General features: G+C 49.3%; 1 protein-coding gene across 1 annotated transcript in view; it reads left to right on the top strand.

The window, feature by feature from the left end:
* Positions 1 to 20,457, top strand: part of LOC121285937 (kielin cysteine rich BMP regulator) — a gene marked incomplete at its 5' end in the record, with an annotated part of 176,900 nt that overhangs the window by 78,629 nt on the left and 77,814 nt on the right. Inside the window, 3 exons of the mRNA XM_041202897.1 lie at positions 10,176 to 10,252; positions 18,562 to 18,658; positions 19,490 to 19,572. Of these exons, the coding sequence (XP_041058831.1) occupies positions 10,176 to 10,252; positions 18,562 to 18,658; positions 19,490 to 19,572 (257 nt within the window). The remainder of the gene's footprint in view (positions 1 to 10,175; positions 10,253 to 18,561; positions 18,659 to 19,489; positions 19,573 to 20,457) is intronic.

Genomic DNA, 20,457 nt, shown 5'->3' with positions numbered 1-20,457 from the left:
GTCAATCGTGAGGGGTTCAACTATCTTGGCTTTTTTGCAGCCTATGTCTATCATTGTGAATACCTGCCGACCTCTCACTGCCAGGCCATCAACAGAGCTGACCTCAGGAGAGAAGTGGTCAGCTTCAGACCAGGCCAAAGGTGTGAGGACGTTTCCTGTGGTCAGAGCTGTGGCTGCACCTTCCAAGGTCGTTCCTATAGTTTTGGAGAGTCCTTTGAGTATGGCTGCGAGATCTGTCTGTGCAGCTACACCGGCGTGATTGAGTGCAACTGTCGGCACATCAGTCAACGCAAGGAAATCCGGGACATGATGGCCAGTGAGATGAAGATTTATCAGGCGGCAATACGGGACCTCTACCAAAAACAGGGTATGGCCTCATCTCTGTTCATGTCAGTGTAAGGGAGCACACATGTGTGAGGACACGTGCTTCCATGCACGTGGTTGTGTGAGAATACATACGTGTGAATGTGAGGCTGTGTGTGTGTGTGTGTGTGTGTGTGTGTGTGTGTGTGTGTGTGTGTGTGTGTGTGTGTGTGTGTGTGTGTGTGTGTGTGTGTGTGTGTGCGCGCGCGCGCATCTGAGGGGACGTGCATGTTTGTGAGTGGCAGCAGCAGTGTTTTTTCATAAAAGGGATATAACTGAGTCTGATCTGTACTTATCTGCCAATTGCCCCCACCTGCCCCCGCCCCACCCCCCACCTGCTGCCATGTTCATGTGCGTACAAACATCCAAGTGTAAATTTATGCTGCCACATTTTGGGTGAGACATTAAACTGAGGCCCTGTCTGCTCTTTCAGGTGGACATTAAAGCTCCATGGCACTATTTGGAAATAGAGCAGGATGTTCTTCATGGCTTCCTGGCCAATACATATCTCTCAACAGACATCATGAAAACAGATCCTGGCCCATTGTTATGTCAAGACCAACTGTTGGGGTGTGGGAGAGACAGGTTCACCGACAGGCAGCCTCGCCTCTTCTGAAAGGAGGCAAATCTCCCCTATCCACCAAACCAGTCAATGCATTCCCTGGCTGAATGCTATAAAGGTGTGGTACCCCAGCCTTCATTGTAGTAGTGCAAGCCCTCTATTAAAACTAAAGGCCCCATAAACCCCAAGTTGCACTTATTGCCAGAGTTAAAGAATGCTGATAGGACCTTCATTGATTACTTGAGCTGTTCATTTTCCTTCAACCAAAACCCCTAAAACTTGATCCAAATTATTCATCTCATTGTTTTATGTGGGATCTTGCAGTATGCAAATTGGTAGCCGCGTTTCCCACATTACAACAGTGGCTGCACTTTATTAGCCATAAAGAACTTTGAGACATTCTTGAGGTGGTGAAAGGTGCTATGGAAATGCAAGTTCTTAATGCCTTGCTGTGACTTGACAGGTACCTGGGAGGAGTTTGCCAGATTGAGAGCAGAGTACGCGCCACAGGCCAATGGGCAGTTTACCTTCCTCCCCTGGCACCGTTACTTTCTTCGCATGGTGGAACGGGAGCTGCAGAAGATATCGTGTGACATCAGCATCCCGTACTTCGAATGGACTATTGACGCAGGTTCGATGGAGAGCTCCATGGCGTGGCAGGCAAACTTCTTTGGGCCAAATGGAGACTCAGAGACGGAGTGCGTTGCCTATCACCCTTTCCAGCAGGACAGTGAGTGGGTGCCTTGCCTCCGTCGGCTGTTCAACTCTTCCATTACTCTGCCCGATGCGATCAACATCCAGCTGATATTGGCAGAACAAGACTTTAGCCAGTTCTCCATTCAGATGGAGGCCATCTCGGGGCTTTTCCATCTTTGGGTTGGAGGTCACATGGCCTCTCCTTTCAGTCCTTACGATCCAATCTTTCTCTCTCATTATGCATTTGTAGACAAGCTTTGGACTCACTGGCAAGACCGCAGTCCCAATGGCTTGCCCCGTTACCCTCCTGAACTCCGGTTTGTGAAGATGAAACCATTTGATATTGCCCCGGATGACATGCTATTATCTCAGCAGCAGCTCTGCACAACGTATGTCCCAGTCACTCTTGGTGCTCCCTGCAATTATACGACCCCCAATCCCCCTCTTCACCATGGAGCGGGCTACGACAGGGAAGGTCTTGATCAAACTGCACAGCCCGACCAACGAGGGATGTATGATGTGCATGGGTATGACCAGCACGGTTATGATCGCAATGGCTTCGACCAATCCGGTTGGGATCCATATGGTTATGGCAGAGACCATTTCAATCGGGATGGTTTTGACATTGAAGGGTTTGACATTTCCGGATACAATCGGTATGGATTTAATCGTTCACAAGTCACGCCATTTGGTATGAGGAAAGATGAGTCCTACCTGCCTTACATTGAGGTGGAGGTCATCGAATCCCTCTTCGACAAAGGCTATAACACTTACGGATACAATAAGTTTGGCTTGGATAAGAATGGGTTTGATGTGTTTGGTTTTGATGAGGATGGCTATGACAAGGACAACTGTAATTACTTCTTCAGAGGTCCCCATCACATGAGATTCTACTTCTTCATCCAGCAGCAGTTGTACATGGCAAGTCCTGAGCTGCTTCTCAACATTAAACGTATCTGCCCCCCAGTAACCCCACTCCCAGACTGGTGGCTTGTTCAGAACTGGGTGACCATTGATGTACAAGAAACGGTCACTGTCATCCGGCATGTTGAGCAGAAGTGGGCCTCCCATCACCCATTTGACAGAGGATATATCCCCAGCATCACCTCAGTGGAAGACAGCAATCTTTGGCTTCCCGTGACCCCTGACCTCAGGTATGCATACAGCTGAATTCCTATTAGTTGTTTATTGATGGTTGATTTTGGTGTTGATTTTATGTGTGACTCCTGTTTCCAGGATATCCCATCACTGACTCCCTGACCTGAGGAGACACTACTTTCACTATTAGAGAAACAAAATACTATGGATTCTGGAAATCTGAGATAAAAACAGAAAATGCTAGGAATACTCAGCAGGTTTTGGCAGCATTTATGTAGAGAGAAACCAAGTTAATGGGGGAATTTTACCAGGCCCTCAGAGGAGGGGCAATGAGCAAAATCGAGGAAGAAATGCTTAATGCTGCTCCCCTGACGTGCTCCTGGTAACACCCACTTTTCCAGGAGGGGCTTCTGTGCAGTGATGACAACCTACACAGCAGCAATGGGAAGCTTGTTAAATGGGCAATTAGCAGTAATTTTCCAAGGGCAGTGAATTTTGAAAGAGTGCATGGGCCCCAGGCCATGTCAGAACCTCGGCTAGTCAGCGGAGGCAGCTGCACAGCGGGAGGTCAGAGCAGCGTGAAAATAAGGCCTGGCCCGACAGCACAATGGTGCAAATAGCAGTCCTGAGGGCATCCACTGGGAGAGGCTCGCCATGGCAAGGGCAACTTCCAGAGACTGCCCTCACGGAGCGTGCTTGGGCTGCAGACATGGCTGTCAGTTCGCTCAGCCTTGTTTTCTTCACAGCCATTTTGCTCTTTCCTACTTGAGGTTTTCACCCCCGCAGCACACTGACACTCCAGAAACTGTGAAGGCTGCAGACATGCTGGTTGGTCCTCCCTTCCCTTCAACCTGCCTACTGTTCCAAATAGGACGGCAAACCTGGAGGCAGACTGCTAATTGGTCACCTTCTGAAAAACTGACCCGGAGTGTGTGACCCTCTGAAAGCTGCAGCTCAGGAATTGCCATGTTCCAACGGCCAAAAATATACCATGAGGAGAATTTTTCCCTCAGCGGTCGGGAAGCTGCCTGTGATCGGGGCTGGACCGCAATGTCCATCAGCGTGAAGTGCGAGTGGCAGGACTCATCACTGACTGTGCCCCAGGGAGGGGGTGGGGGGGAGCGGAGGTGTGAAGGAGGGTAAGCACGAACTTCGCATGCACGCGAGTGCGAGGTGGAAAAGCTTCCCGAGGCACACAGCTGCCTCAGGGAGGTGAACATTTTTCAAAATAAAAAATAAAGATTTTTAAAATGTTATAACGCGTGTCCCCTCATATGACTCTGTCACATGTGACTCTGTCACATGAGCTGGGACATGTTATTAATTAAATTTTTAAATTTTGATTTTAATTTTATTTGCTGCTGATAACCTCACCCCGTCTGTGGAGAAAGGTTTCCTGAAATAGAAAAAAATTCTCCAATTAACCCTTCAATGGCCTTAATAGACCTTTTAATTGTCAGCAGGTGCGCTGCCGACTCTGGCTGACTGAAATATCGCGCGAGTGCGCGATGACATCAGGATGCTCGCCTGACATCATTGTGCGCCGTTTTATGCTCAGTCAGGTCGGGCGCTCACCAGCCAAGCTAAAAATTCTCCCCTATGTCCAGAAAATTCAGCTCAACATTTCAGGTCAAAGATGTTTCATCAGAGTTCAAACTAATTTGTATGTCGCCAAATATAAAACCTGCCATGCACACGAACATACGAATTAGGAGCAGGAGTGGGCCACCCAGCCCTCCGAGCCTGCTCCTCTATTCAATATGATCATGGCTGATCTGATTGTAACCTCCTGCCTACCCCCAGTAACCCTTTGCCCTTTGTTTATCAAGAATCTATTTACCTCTGTTTTGAAAATGTTCAAAGACTCTGCTTCTACTGCCTTTTGAGGAAGGGAGTTCCAAAGACTCCGTCTCCATTTACCCTCTGAGAGAAAATATTTCTTCTCATCTCTGCCTCAAATGGGTGACCACTTATTTTTAAACAGTAACCCCTAGTTCTAGATTCTCCCACAAGAGGAAGCATCCTCTCCATATCCACCCTGTCAAGACCCCTCAGGATCTAATATGTTTCAATCAAGTTGCCTCTTACTCTTCTAAACTCCAGCAGATACAAGCCTAGCCTGTCTAATATTTCCTCACAGGATGACCTGCCCATTCCATGTATTAGTTTGGTAAACCTTCTCTGAACTGGTTCTAATGTATTTACATCCTTCCTTAAATAAAGAAGCCAGTACTATAACAAAACTCCAGAAGTGGTCTCACCAATGCCCTGTACAACCGAAGAACTGTACAACCTCCCCTACTTTTGTATTCAATTCCGCTCACAATAAATGATAATGTTCTATTAGCTTTCCTAATTATTTGCTGTACCTCCATACTAACCTTTTGCGATTCATGCACTAGGACACCCAGATCCCTTTGAACCTCAGAGTCCTGCAATCTCTCAACATCTAGATAATATGTTTCTTTTTTATTCTTTCTGCCATGAACCAGCACAATGGGGGCAGTGTTTTAAAATGTAATTTTTCTCAAAAGAAAATCTTGCTTCATAAATATCCCTCCACATATTTAAGAGTGACAACTTGGTGAAATGTGAGTAATAGAGAAAATAGGTTTATCACAAAAAGTAAACATTTTGAATCTGTCAGTTCGCCATCTGTGAGTAATCCGATTTTAAATTACGGACAAGGACTTTAAAAAAAATTTGGTAGTTATATTAGTGTAGAATTGGCTTTTTTTTAAGTTCAATTCAAAAGTTTTTTAAACATTCCTATTAGTGTCGTTGCACCCAAAAGAACCAGGTTAATTTTTGAAACCTTTCTTGAAGTCCTGCAAGCACACGTTAATTAATAACTCCCAATTGTAATTCATTCACCCTGGGAGACAGGGCCAGTTTTGCATGTGTGGTTATCTCAAACCTGATTTTTTTAAACTAATGTAAAAAATTGTTTGTATTTGTACTCTGACCTTTTACACTGTAAAACACAGTGTGTCTGTGCGGAATCTCTACCCAGTGTTGATAGTTTTAAAAACCCAGGATACTGTTGGCTTTTTGTGGTTTTATCTCTCTGCACTCGCACTCTCAGTATTAAGCATTTAATTCCATAATGGCTCTCATTCTGAGATGTTCCTCCCTATCTCTGAGCTCAAGGGTATTTTACTCTCTCATGTTGATGCCTCACATGCCTGTATTCTTTTCCCCTCCAGATTTTGCTTTGAGCTGCACTGGTATTCAGGCTGTCCATTGGGCACGCTGCCAGTCAGTTGCCCTGACCTGTGCCAGGACACCGAATGTCTGGGATTCCCGAATGCAGAGTGTCGTGTGCATCGTTGTGGCGCCTGTTTCAGCGAGTGGTATGACGGAGGGACCAGCCGTCATGTCATGTGTCATGGTTGGTTACTGGTGACTTCCAGTCATACTGTTCAATGTAGTTGTGATTATTTACTTCTTACTAAATGACGGATTAGGTTTGTGGGTGGTTGAGGGGGTGAGGGGATGGGGTACGGTGATGGAGTGAGAAGCAGGGTAAGTTAAAAGGGGTGAGGAGCTCCCAGACTTGGATCAAAGTGGATCATTGAATGGGGAGTTGAGGCTGCTGGTGTTTCTCTACCTCAATACGCAATATATTCAGCAGGGAATCTGCCTTTTCCTGTTACTTGTTGTCTGTTTGGATTTATAGATGTGGACTATGTTAAATTACATGCATTGGTTTGATTAGTGTGATTGGTGGCAAATATTAGGGTGCCTGAAGTTCTCTGCCTAATTCCCCACATTAATGGCCTGGATGCAAACACTTGCAGTTCTGGTTCTCTCTCTCCCCCATTCCTATTCATTCCATCTCTCCTTATTCCTCTTCATACCTTCTTTGCCTTGCTGTCTGTCACTTGCTCACCTGCCGATACCCTGTCACTCACCCACCTGCTATTGCTCACCTCCTGATCACCACTAGCGCACCTGCTAGCACTCCCTCTGTTTCCTGCACTTGTTCCCTCTCTCTCTCTTTCCTGCACTTGCTCTCTCTCTCCCTCTCTGTTTCCTGCGTGCGCTCTCTCTCTGTTTCCTGCGTGCGCTCTCTCTGTTTCCTGCGTGCGCTCTCTCTGTTTCCTGCGCACGCTCTCTCTCTGTTTCCTGCGCGCGCTCTCTCTCTGTTTCCTGCGCGCGCTCTCTGTTTCCTGCGCGCGCTCTCTCTGTTTCCTGCGCGCGCTCTCTCTCTCTGTTTCCTGCGCGCGCTCTCTCTCTTTCCTGCGCGCGCTCTCTCTCTTTCCTGCGCGCGCTCTCTCTCTTTCCTGCGCGCGCTCTCTCTCTTTCCTGCGCGCGCTCTCTCTCTTTCCTGCGCGCGCTCTCACTCTTTCCTGCGCGCGCTCTCTCTCTTTCCTGCGCGCGCGCTCTCTTTCCTGCGCGCGCTCTCTCTCTTTCCTGAGCGCGCTCTCTCTGTTTGCTGCACTTGCTCTCTCTCTGTTTGCTGCATGTTCGTACTCTCTCTCTCTGTTTCCTTCGTACTCTCTCTCTGTTTCCTGCGTACTCTCTCTCTCTGTTTCCTGCGTACTCTCTCTCTCTGTTTCCTGCGTACTCTCTCTCTCTGTTTCCTGCATGCTTTCTCTCTCTGTTTCCTGCATGCTCTCTCTCTGTTTGCTGCACTTGCTCTCTCTCTGTTTGCTGCACTTGCTCTCTCTTTGTTTCCTGCGTGTTCTCTCTCTCTGTTTCCTGCGCACGCTCTCTCTCTGTTTCCTGCACGCAATCTCTCTCTGTTTCCTGCGTGCTCTCTCTTTCTGTTTCCTGCGTGTTCTTTCTCTCAGTTTCCTGTGGGCTCTTTCTCTCTGTTTCCTGCGCGCTCTCTCTCTGTTTCCTGCGCGCTCTCTCTCTGTTTCCTGCGCACTCTCTCTCTGTTTCCTGCGCACTCTCTCTCTCTGTTTCCTGCGCGCTCTCTCTCTCGGTTTCCTGCGCGCTCTCTCTCTCGGTTTCCTGCGCGCTCCCTCTCTCGGTTTCCTGCGCGCGCTCTCTCTCTGTTTCCTGCACGCTCTCTCTCTCTGTTTCCTGCACGCTCTCTCTCTGTTTAGTGCACGCGCACTCTCTTTTTCCTGCGCACACTTTCTCTCTTTCCTGCACGCGCGCTGTCTGTCTGTTTCCTGCACGCCCGCTCTCTGTCTGTTTCCTGCGCGCGCGCTCTCTGTCTGTTTCCTGCACGCGTGCTCTCTGTCTGTTTCCTGCACGCGTGCTCTCTGTCTGTTTCCTGCACGCCCGCTCTCTGTCTGTTTCCTGCACGCCCGCTCTCTGTCTATTTCCTGCACGCGCGCTCTCTGTCTGTTTCCTGCGTGCCCGCTCTCTGTCTGTTTCCTGCACGCCCGCTCTCTGTCTGTTTCCTGCACGCCCGCTCTCTGTCTGTTTCCTACGCGCGCGCTCTCTGTTTCCTGCGCGCCCGCTCTCTGTCTGTTTCCTGCGCGCCCGCTCTCTGTCTGTTTCCTGCGCGCCCGCTCTCTGTCTGTTTCCTGCGCGCCTGCTCTCTGTCTGTTTCCTGCACGCGCGCTCTCTGTCTGTTTCCTGCACGCGCGCTCTCTGTCTGTTTCCTGCACGCGCGCTCTCTGTCTGTTTCCTGCACGCGCGCTCTCTGTCTGTTTCCTGCGCGCCCGCTTTCTGTCTGCTTCCTGCGCGCCCGCTCTCTGTCTGTTTCCTGCGCACCCGCTCTCTGTCTGTTTCCTGCGCACCCGCTCTCTGTCTGTTTCCTGCATGCCCGCTCTCTGTCTGTTTCCTGCGTGCGTGCTCTCTGTCTGTTTCCTGCGTGCGTGCTCTCTGTCTGTTTCCTGCGCTCTCTCTGTTTGGGACTGTGATTTTTGTCATTCCAGATGTATAGATGACACAGGCATGAGTTATGTAGATAATTTGAGTTGGTAATCTGGATGTTTGTGACAGGGGTTGATATCTCCTGCTCGAGACTGCCCTGGTTTGACCCTGTGACCTGCCAATATCCAGTAAATGCTGTTCTCCTTGTGATGGTATAGCTGTTCCCCATCCATCTTTCCCTGAACCTTCCTCAGTGTATTCTCATCGACATTAAAATGCAGATAGTATACAGATAGCAATAAAAGCAAAGACCAACACGACACAAAAGTTTACAAATTGCCAGTGAGAGCAAAGACAACCCTCGGCTTCTCCAGCCTCTCCCTGCCCCTGCCAGCCTCCTTCCATCCACCCTCACTCCTGCATCTACTCTCCCCATTTTCCCCTCACCATTTTCTCTCTCCCTCTCTCCACCTCTTTTGTACCCCCACCCCTTCCCCAATCTCTCCCCTTTCCACTCATCCCTAACAACTGCTCCTTTGTCACTAAGATTGAGACTTGCTGGCCAGCTGTGTTTGCCCTCCCCTTCCTTCCTCTTCCCCACATGGCCTGATCTTGTTAGGATTTCTACCGTCAGTCTACAGGTAGACAGCTGGACTGTAACTAAGAGGGAAAGAGAGGGATTGAGAAGGAGCAAGGATTTGATTAGTAAAAGCAGGGGACAAGGGACCTGTTCCGTACCCCCTGCTGCTGGCATTTGTAAGTGATTGGAACATGGTATCTTCTGTGGCATTGCAGGTAATGAGTGAAAAGAGATTGACTAAGAGGGTGCGTAATAAATGGAGATGATATTGGAAGTTAATGTTATCAGGGGAAAGGTAACAGAGAGATTTGGACCCACGATGTAGGTGGATTATGTTGTTGATATAAATGTCAGGTGATTATATTGGAAGTAATGATGTACAACATGAACGCTGACTGTTGGAAGGGGATAAAATGTGATTAGCAACACCTAGAAGCTGTGTGGCCAGTGTGTTAACAGTGAGACTGTTATTAACCAGATAAATCAGAGAACTGGGCTACAGGTCACAACAGATGGTGACATTTTGGGCAGGTTCTGGAGTGTGGGTACAGTGCAGGGCACCTTGCCTCACATAGGATTTTTAGATTCATTCGAAACATGAGGGAAGATGTGAGCCGTTCAGGTCTTTAGGTGACTGGGTTTATGAAGGAAACCTCAAGGGTCTAAAGAGGATGGAGGATGTGATCCAGGCTCAGGAATAACAGAAGAGGGAGAGAGGATCGGAGAGCGATTCATAATTCAGGAAAGTGGATATTGGAGGAGATTGAGAGTACGGGGGGAGTGATTAATAGACACGTTTATTCCTGGTGATCAGGAGAGAGGGTTGATACTGGATATGATGCAGCGGGGAGGACTTGGATTGGGAGAAAATGTGGATGGGAGTTGGATCCTGCCTTGAGCCAGTGGGCAGACTGTGAATGCAGCATGGTTGATGGGCTGAATAATGGTTACTGGCTCTAAGTTCCTAATGTTTTTATCTGGTATTTTTGTCCCCTTTAAGCAGCAGCGTTACCAGCGGACGAGTGGATATTGTTCAGGTGGTTTGGGGCTGGGGCCTCGAGAATTTGAAATGATTTGCAAACTATCTTCTTGTTAAAGGTTGCAGCTACAAGGGACAGACTTTCCAGAACGGTGACTCAGTTGTTGTTGATCGCTGCACATCCTGTGTATGTTTGGTGAGTACAGAGGAGAGAGTAAACACTGTGAGAGGAGGGGGAGAGAGTCAGCACCTTCAGAGGAGGGAGGGGGGAGAATGTCGGCGCCTTTAGGGGAGAGAGGGGGGAGAATGTCGGCGCCTTTAGGGGAGAGAGGGGGGAGAATGTCGGCGCCTTTAGGGGAGAGAGGGGGGAGAGAGTCGGCACCTTTAGGGGAGGGAGTGGGGAGAGAGTCGGCACCTTTAGGGGAGGGAGTGGGGAGAGAGTCGGCACCTTTAGGGGAGAGAGGGGGGAGAGAGTCGGCGCCTTTAGGGGAGAGAGGGGGGAGAGAGTCGGCGCCTTTAGGGGAGAGAGGGGGGAGAGAGTCGGCACCTTTAGGGGAGAGAGGGGGGAGAGAGTCGGCACCTTTAGGGGAGGGAGTGGGGAGAGAGTCGGCACCTTTAGGGGAGAGAGGGGGGAGAGAGTCGGCGCCTTTAGGGGAGAGAGGGGGGAGAGAGTCGGCGCCTTTAGTGGAGGGAGGGGGGAGAGAGTTGGCACCTTTAGGGGAGAGAGGGGGGAGAGAGTCGGCGCCTTTAGGGGAGGGAGTGGGGAGAGAGTCGGCACCTTTAGGGGAGAGAGGGGGGAGAGAGTCGGCACCTTTAGGGGAGAGAGGGGGGAAAGAGTCGGCGCCTTTGGGGAGGGAGTGGGGAGAGAGTCGGCACCTTTAGGGGAGAGAGGGGGGAGAGAGTCGGCACCTTTAGGGGAGAGAGGGGGGAGAGAGTCGGCGCCTTTGGGGAGGGAGTGGGGAGAGAGTCGGCACCTTTAGGGGAGAGAGGGGGGAGAGAGTCGGCGCCTTTAGTGGAGGGAGGGGGCAGAGAGTCAGCGCCTTTAGGGGAGAGAGGGGGGAGAGAGTCGGCGCCTTTAGTGGAGGGAGGGGGCAGAGAGTCAGCGCCTTTAGGGGAGAGAGGGGGGAGAGAGTCGGCGCCTTTAGTGGAGGGAGGGGGCAGAGAGTCAGCGCCTTTAGTGGAGGGAGGGGGCAGAGAGTCAGCGCCTTTAGGGGAGGGAGAGGATAGAGAGTTGGCACCTTCAGGGAAGAGGGAGAGAGTCGGCGCCTTCAGGGGAGAGGGAGAGAGTCGGCGTTTTTAGGGGAGGGGGAGAGTCGGCGTTTTTAGGGGAGGGGGAGAGTCGGCGCTTTCAGGGGAGAGGGAGAGAGTCGGCACCTTCAGGGGAGAGAGGGGGGAGAGAGTCAGCGCCTTTAGTGGAGGGAGAGGATAGAGAGTTGGCACCTTCAGGGAAGAGGGAGAGAGTCGGCGCCTTCAGGGGAGAGGGAGAGAGTCGGCACCTTCAGGGGAAACAGGTTTTTTGGGTAATTGTACTCTGTGAGATGCCTTGCTGTGAATTTGGTCTCTGATCAAATGCTTGATGTTCTGTTGAAGAATGGTGATGTGTCCTGTGCCCCGGTGCAGTGCCAGGCTCTGAGCTGTAAGGGCACTGTGAAGAGACAGGGATCTTGCTGCCCAGAGTGTCCCCGAGGTAAGTGGAGAGTAATAGGAGATCTCATCAGTCTCTCCAGTATTTATTCTCTCAATTCCTCTGTTACAATCATTCATCCTGGAAACTAAGTATAGAATTATTGGGGCTGCATTCTGCCCTCACCCCCCGAGCTCCAACTAATAACACAGCCAATGTGCAAGTGGGCGGGGTGGGGGGGTGGTTGGTGGATCAGGGAGTGAGAGGGCCGGCAATAGTTAATGTATTTTGCTGAGAGTGAGGTTTAGAGAAACTCAGGCTGGGATTTTCCGGTCCTGCCCGTTGTGGGACCTGAAATTCCTGCCCAACGTCAACAGACCTCTGTGCAGGCCCGTCAAACTTTCTGTTCCGCCTGTGGCGATTTCCACCACAGGCGGGACTGGAAAATCTCAGCCTCAGTGTTTGGTGAGGTATTCAGAGGTGTATAAAATACCTTGGATCAGCTGCTGGTTCCCCAGGTTCCTGTACGATTCATTGTTTGACACAGGCTGGAGTATCAAACATGGTTTATGATGCAGGGAATGTGTCCCTTGTAAACCTACAAACACAATCTACCTCCCTGACTTCTGGCTTAGGATAGACCCTTCACAACTTCAACATCCTATCTGACCCCAAGCAGACCTTTTGACTCCATACCCACACCATCCCTAAAACCTGTTTGACACCACCACCGTGCTAAATGGGATAGATTTTGAACAGATTTAGCACCTCAAGACTGGGCAACCATGAGACGCTGTGGGCCATCAACAGCAGCAGAATTGTACCCGAACACAATCTGTAACTTCATGACCTGGCATATCCCCCACTCTACCAGTACCATCAAGCCAGGGGATCACCCTGGTTCAATGAAGAGTGCAAGAGGGCATGCCAGGTGAAGTACCAGGGTTACCTAAATGAGGTGTCAGTCTGGTGAAGCTGCAACACAGGACGACTTGTGTGCCAAACAGCATAAGCAGCATGCAATAGAAAGGGCTCAGCAATTCCTAACCAAAGGATCAGTTCTAAGCTCTGCAGTCCTGCCACACGTAATCATGAATGGTGGTGGACAATTAAAGAACTCACTGGAGGAGGAGGCTCCAGAAATATCCCCATTCTCAATGATGGGGGAGCCCAGCATATCAGTGCAAAAGAGAAGGCTGAAGCATTCGCAACAATCTCCAGGCAGTGGATGATCCATCTCGGCCTCCTCCCGAGGCCCCCAGTGTCACAGATGCCAGTCTTCAACCAATTCAATTCACTCCACGTGATATCAAGAAACAGCTGAAGGCATTAGATAGTGCAAAGGCTATAGACCCTGACAACATTCCCACAATAGCACTGAGGACTTCTGCACCAGAGCTGGTCATGACCCTAGCCAAGTTGTTCCAGTACAGCTGCAACACTGGCATCGACCCAGCTAAGTGGAAAATTGTCCAGATATGTCCTTATCGCAAAAAGTAGGACAAATCCAACCCGGCCAATTACCTCCCCATCAGCCTACACTGAATCATCAGTAAAGTGATGGAAGAGGTCATCAACAGTGCTATCAAGCAGCACTTGCTTTGCAATAACCTGCTCACAGAAGCCTAGTTTGGGTTCAGCCAGGGCCACTCAGCTCCTGCCTTCACTACAACCTTGGTTCAAACATGGACAAAACAGCTGAACTCCAGAGGTGAGGTGAGAGTGACTGCATTTGGCATCAAGGCAGCATTTGGCCAAGTGTGGCATCAAGGAGCCCTAGCAAAACCGGAGTCAATGGGAATCAGGGGAAAGCTCTCCGCTGCCTGGAGTCATGCCTAGCACAAAGGAAGATGGTTGTTGTTGTTGGAAGTCAGTCATCTCAGCTCCAGGACATCACGGCAGGAGTTCCTCAGGGTCGTGTCCTTGGCCCAACCACCTTCAGCTGTTTCATCAATGACCTTCTTTCCATCAGAAGGTCAGAAGTGGGGATGTTCGCTGATGATTGCACAATGTTCAGCACCATTCGTGACTCCTCAAATACTAAAGAAGTCCATGTCCAAATGCAGTAAGACCTGGACAATATCCAGGCTTGAGCTGATAAATGGCAAGTAACATTCACGCCACACAAGTGTCAGGCAATGACCATCTCCAATAAGAGAGAATTAAACCATGGATCCCTTGACATTCAATGGCATTACCATCGCCGAGTCCCCCACTATCCTGTGGGACACCATTGACCAGAAATAGAACAGGACTAGCCATATAAATACTGTGGCTACAAAAGCAGGCCAGAGGCTAGGAATCCTGCGGCAATTAACTCACCTCCCGACTCCCCAAAACCTGCTCACCATCTACAAGGCACGAGTCAAGAGTGCAATGGAATACTCCCCACTTGCCTGGATGAGTGCAACTCCAGCAACACTCAAGAAGCTTGACACTATCCAGGAAAAAGCAGTCCGCTTGACTGGCACAAAATCCACAAACATTCACTCCCTCCATCACCGATGCATAGTAGCAGCTGTGTGTACCATCTACAAGATGCACTGCAGCAACTCACCAAGCCCCTTAGACAGCCCCTCATCAGCTACTGAAACCTTCATCCATTTCTTTGTACCTCCAGACTTTACTATTCCAGTGCTGTCCTGGCCGAATCTCCCACCTTACACCGACCTTCAACTTCAGTACATTCAAACCTAACCTTAGCCAAACTTGCACCAAGTCCCGTTCATCCATCACCTCTGTTCTTGCTGATCTACATTGCCATGCAGTTCCCCAACATCTCCATTATAAACTCCCCTGCTTCATGACCTTGCCTCTTTTTCTGTAACTTCCTCCAATTCTACATCCTATCCCCAAACTCTCCATTTGTCCAATTCTTGCACATTCCTTCCTCCTTCCACATTAACATTGACATCTCTCCCTAGGCCCAAGTTCTGAAATTCCTCACTAAACCGCTCCACCATTCTCTTCCCCTTTAAGATTCTCCCTAAAACATATATCTTTGGCCAAGCCTTTCATGAGCTCTCTTATTCTACATCACATCCTTCACATCCACCTTCTCAGCATATCCTTCAATCACATGTTCTAATGTTCCCTTCTTTGATTTGGTGTCAAGTTATATCTGACAATGCTGCAGTAAAGTACCTTCAGATGTTTTGCTAGGTTAATAGTGCAATATAAGTGTAAGCTGTTATGTGACAGGAAAAGGGAGTGATGTGTTTAAATTATCATGCAAATGTCAAATTATTTGTATTTCTCAGTAACTGAGCTATTCAGAGCCTGACATTCGTACTGTGCACATGTGTGGAACATAGGGACAGTATGGGCGATTCAGCCCTTCAAGTCTGTTCCGTAATTCCATTAGATCATGGTTGACCTGTATCTCAACTTCATTTACCTGCCTTGTTCTGTAATTCTTAATCCCCTTGGCTAACAACAATCTATCAACCATGGTGTGTGTGTGTGTCCCTGTTTTTGAGTCTGTGTGTCCCTGTTTTTGAGTCTGTGTGTGTCCCTGTTTTTGAGTCTGTGTGTGTCCCTGTTTTTGAGTCTGTGTGTGTCAAGTTGTGTTTTATGATGCTCCTGTGAAGCACCTTGTGATATTTTATTGTATTAATGATGCTATTTAAATGCACGTTGTTGGGGTGTGTGTGTGTCCATCTGTGTGCGTTAGTATGTGCCCCTCACTGTTGCCCATTGTCCCTATGCCCTGTAGTTATATAACATGTTTTGTCAATTTGTCTTGCAGGCTGTGCAGATGGAAGAGTTCATGGCGAGAGCTGGGAACTCGATGCTTGTACACACTGCTCCTGTAAGGTAGGACACCTTTGTGACAAACGACAGCATTCTCATTGCCATCTGAGAAGTGGCGTGAAGGAGCAGCCAGAGACAGAGCTCTTGCCCCAATACTGAAGTCAGGGTCTTGCTCGGAACTCCATTGCACTCTTTGGTCACTGTGCACAGAACCAATTGGAAGTCAAAGCTGTGGTCACACTCACATGCTTGTCATTGCCAGCGAAACCTTCTCGTCCCTTGCCCCCACAGTGAGGAGCTGCCAGGCTATCTTCCTGTAAGCAGCAGCTCACTGATTCTGTTCCACTGGCGCCCGAGTCCAAACACTTTCTTGACCCCCACCTGCATGTTTTTATCCTCGTCAGAGCTTGCCCAGCGTTTCAGTCAGGAGACCCTCTATCACCATGGATTGTAACACACTCTGTGTATTGGCACTAGATCAGCAGCCAACCAATACACTCTGTGCAGGTCAGGTGTCATGATGCTCCCTGCAACAGGTCAGAAATTGTAATATTTCCTGTGTGTCTGTGTGAGGTAAGGGGTTATGACAATATCTCACATTCACTTTAAGGCGGTGTGGACCTGTACTTTGAAAGGAGTTGGTGATTTTACAAGAGGATTAGAGGAAATCAGTTAAAACTGGACCTTGTGATGATTGTGGGTTTGGCCTCCCATCTCCTCACCATGAGCTAAATGTCAAAGTTAACTGGAAGTTGTGTTAGACAACACAGGACATTTGAGAAGAATTCTAACGCTCTCCATTTGCTTCTCTCTTGGTCTCCCCCATAGGATGGTCAAGTGCAGTGTAGCACAGAAACGTGTCAAACTGTTCATTGCCAATACCCCATCACTCCACAGGGCAAATGCTGCCCTGAATGCTCCGGGTGCCTGTTTAACGGACACAGACTGCGGAATGGCCAGAGTTATCAAGATCATTGCACCAAGTGCTTGTGCAAGGTGGGCATGTACATGGGGGGGTGGTGGGCATGTACATGGGGTGGTGGTGGGCGTGTACATGGGGGGGTGGTGGGCGTGTACGGTGGGGTTGGTGGGCGTGTACGGGGGGGTTGGTGGGCGTGTACGGGGGGGTTGGTGGGCGTGTACGGGGGGGGGTTGGTGGGCGTGTACGGGGGGGGTTGGTGGGCGTGTACGAGGGGGGTTGGTGGGCGTGTACGGGGGGGGGTTGGTGGGCGTGTACGGGGGGGTTGGTGGGCGTGTACGGGGGGGTTGGTGGGCGTGTACAGGGCGATGGTGGGCATGTACGGGGGGGTTGGTGGGCGTGTACGGGGGGGATGGTGGGTGTGTACGGGGGATGGTGGGTGTGTACGGGGGGTTGGTGGGTGTGTACGGGGGGATGGTGGGTGTGTACAGGGGATGGTGGGCGTGTACGGGGGATGGTGGGCATGCACAGCATTTACTGGTTATGGATAGAGGTGTGTTTGTTTGCAGGTAGGTCAGGGTGAGCAGATTGGTCAGGGTGCGCAGGTTTGGTCAGGGTGCGCAGATTGGTCAGGGTGCTCAAGTTTGGTCAGGGTGCTCAGGTTTGGTCAGGGTGAGCAGGTTGGTCAGGGTGAGCACGTTTGGTCAGGGTGCACAGGTTTGGTCAGGGTGAGCAGGTTGGTCAGGGTGAGCAGGTTTGGTCAAGGTGAGCAGGTTGGTCAGGGTGAGCAGGTTGGGTCAGGGTGCGCAGGTTGGGTCAGGGTGCGCAGGTTGGGTCAGGGTGCGCAGGTTTGGTCAGGGTGCGCAGGTTTGGTCAGGGTGCGCAGGTTTGGTCAGGGTGCTCAGGTTTGGTCAGGGTGCGCAGGTTTGGTCAGGTTGAGCAGGTTGGTCAGGGTGAGCAGGTTTGGTCAGGGTGCGCAGGTTTGGTCAGGGTGCGCAGGTTTGGTCAGGGTGAGCAGGTTTGGTCAGGTTGAGCAGGTTTGGTCAGGTTGAGCAGGTTTGGTCAGGGTGAGCAGGTTTGGTCAGGGTGAGCAGGTTTGGTCAGGGTGAGCAGGTTGGTAAGAGTGCTCAGGATGTGCCACAGAGAAGGGCACACCATGGACTAAACACAACTAGGCACATGACAGCTCATAGATGCTGCGTGTCAGTCACAGAACACACAAAGATATACAGCAAGCATTAAATACCCAGTCTTCACGCATCTAAAATTCAATTTCAACTTTCTAACTCTTCCGTATCACCATGGCTCTGTGGGTAACATTTTTGCCTCTGCGACAGAAGGTTGTGGGTTCAAGACCCACTCTAGAGACATAAGTGGATAATCCAGGGCAACACTCTAGTGCACTGGCTGAGGGAAAGCTACACTGTAGAAGGGGCAATGCTGAGGGTAATCTACACTGTCAGAGAGGATGGACTGAGGGGGCACTGCACTTTGGGGTGGGCTGTAGGGGAGGAGGTCTTGCACTGTTGGAGGGGCAGGACTGAGAGAGTGCTGCACTGTGGGAGGGTCAGTATTGAGGGTGTGCTGTACTATGGGAGGGTCAATATTGAGGGTGCGCTGTACTGTCAGAGGGGCAGTATTGAGGGAGCGCTGCACAATTGGAAGTATCACCTTTCAGATAAGACATTAATCCATGGCCCATCTGCCCTCTCTGGTGGATGTAAAAGATCCTATAATCACTACTGGAAAAAGAGCAGGGGAGATCTCCCTGGTATCCTGATCAATATTTATCCCTCATCCAAAATCGCTAAAATCAGATTATTCGATAATTAATGCGGGATTTTGCTGTATGCAATTGACTGCTGTATTTCCTACATTACAATAGTTATTCAGAAGTGTTTAATTGACTGTAAAGCACTTTGGGATGTCCTGCAGTAATGTAGATGATATCGAAATTCAGGCTTTCCTCTCTAGGCCTGGACTGCATCAACCAGCCAGGAAACGATTAGAGTAATTGAACCCGGAGATGAAGGTTGAAGAAGTAATACAGTCTGAGAGTATTTCGGATCAGTCCCTGTGGGGAACAGTGATCTGGAGACTGACCTAGATTTTGTAACCTGCTAATGACGGAGTCTGAATATACTGCAAAGCACAATTACTAGTGAAATGCAAAAGATGAAAGTATTCTAAGTTGTTTGTCTCTGTACAGAATGGAAATATCCAGTGTCAGGGAGTCACCTGCACTCACCTCACCTGTTTGGACCAGTACAAACCAGCTGGGGAATGCTGCCCCATCTGTCAGCCAGGTAATGTTAGACATTCTATCTCAGAATACAGGTAACCCCACAGCCCCTGTCCCTTGTATCCAGGTAACTCTACACTTCCTGCCACTCGTTTCGTCTCATGAATCTCCACTGTAAAGTTCCCTCCAATTATTCTTTGTTATTTGCAGCCTGTTTGTTGCCCTCCACAGTACGTTCTGCATTTCTGTGTGACCCTGCATCCCCGCAGTTTACAGTGACTATTGTGCAACTGAGCAGTCACATTTCAGGCGGTGACTCCTTTCCTCCTGTGTTATTTTTAGTAAAGTTCTCTCCTCCCACCCATGCTGGGATCTGGTTCTGCAAATACTGGGCAGCTGTGATGTCTCCCAATGGGCTATTCATCATCTTCCAGCCTGGGTAGTAAGTGTTGATAGATGAGTCTCTTCACTCAGCCTAATCCAGTCCTAACCCCATGTTCATATGGTGAACACTGGGGATTGATCAGGAGAAAGAATCCAAGCTGATTCTTCCTCTCTCTAATCCCGGTTGCTGAAGTAAGCAATGTCCCAGTGGTTTTCCTATTTAATTCACACAATCTGGAATCAAACCTCACAAGCCCTCAGTCAAGGGGCTTAATGACCACTTGAGCAACAGATCCAGTTAGTGAGTCAATACAGAGCAAAACTCTGGTGTACTTTATCTTTAAATGTCTCAATTGTGTAATGAGGGATTTTGGTACTTCTGGACTAAGTATCTGAGAGAGTTAAAGCCCCATCCCTTCATTGCCCCATCAAACACTCCCAGGGCAGGTACAACACAGGTTAGATACACTGTCTGCGGTATGTATGATTGACTCTGTTCTGTTTGGTTCAGGCTGTGAATATGAAGGGAAGCAGTATGTCAATGGGGACATTTTCTTATCAAATGTTAACCCCTGCATGAACTGTTCATGTGTGGTAAGTCTACTGTTATATTGTTTGCTGTTATGAATGCAATGTTTTATAAGATGATTGTGTTTTGGGTCTGTCTCTTTAATTCAGGGTAAAATGGGGTAGTGAAGAGAATCATGTGATCTGTTTTTGAATTCTGCCCGACAACTAGCCTGGGAGGCCCATGCTCAGCTTATTAGGAGCAAAATGCAAAATGTTCACACCTGAAAACAAAGACAAGAGTAGCTGTGCAAACTGTGGATCAGCATTCAGCCTCCAAGTTTTGGGCAGAAAATAGATAGATGGAGATCTCAGAGAGAGAGAGAGAGACGAAGGCTGCAGCTGGTGTGGTCAGCAGAGAGAATATGGCTGAGAGTTTGCTGTGAGCTACCAAGCAGAAATGTGGGAGGAAAGACAGTCTTTGGGTGGAGGATTGCTGGAGTGGGTCTCACTGCTGGTATTTGGCCGGAAAATTGTTGGAGTGGGTCTCACTGCTGGTATTTGGCCGGAGAATTGTTGGAGTGGGTCTCACTGCTGGTATTTGGCCGGAGAATTGTTGGAGTGGTTCTTACTGCTGGTATTTGGTTTCAGGACTTCTCCAAAAACTGAGACTTATGCCTTTTGACTGTCATTCCTGTTAAGACTTTGAAAAATCGGGAGAAGTGAACCCATTCGAAGCTGGGAGTGATGTTGAACTGAAAACTGTTGTGAAAGCTGCCATTATGCAGAGAGTGAGACATAAAGTAAAAATGGCATGGGATTTGCATTTGTGTTAAAAGGTTGAAGAGGATATATCCTTTGTGTAGCTTAGTGTATTAGTTGTCTACTAAATAGTGTTTAGTTGATAAAAGCAAAATACTGCGGATGCTGGAAATCTGAAACAAAAACAGAAAATGCTGGAAAAACTCAGCA

The sequence above is a fragment of the Carcharodon carcharias genome, chromosome 13, assembly GCF_017639515.1.
Source record: "Carcharodon carcharias isolate sCarCar2 chromosome 13, sCarCar2.pri, whole genome shotgun sequence".
Classification (NCBI taxonomy): Eukaryota; Metazoa; Chordata; class Chondrichthyes; order Lamniformes; family Lamnidae; genus Carcharodon; species Carcharodon carcharias.
Note: the sequence above shows the minus strand (reverse complement) of the source record. Positions and strands in the feature narration are given on the sequence as shown.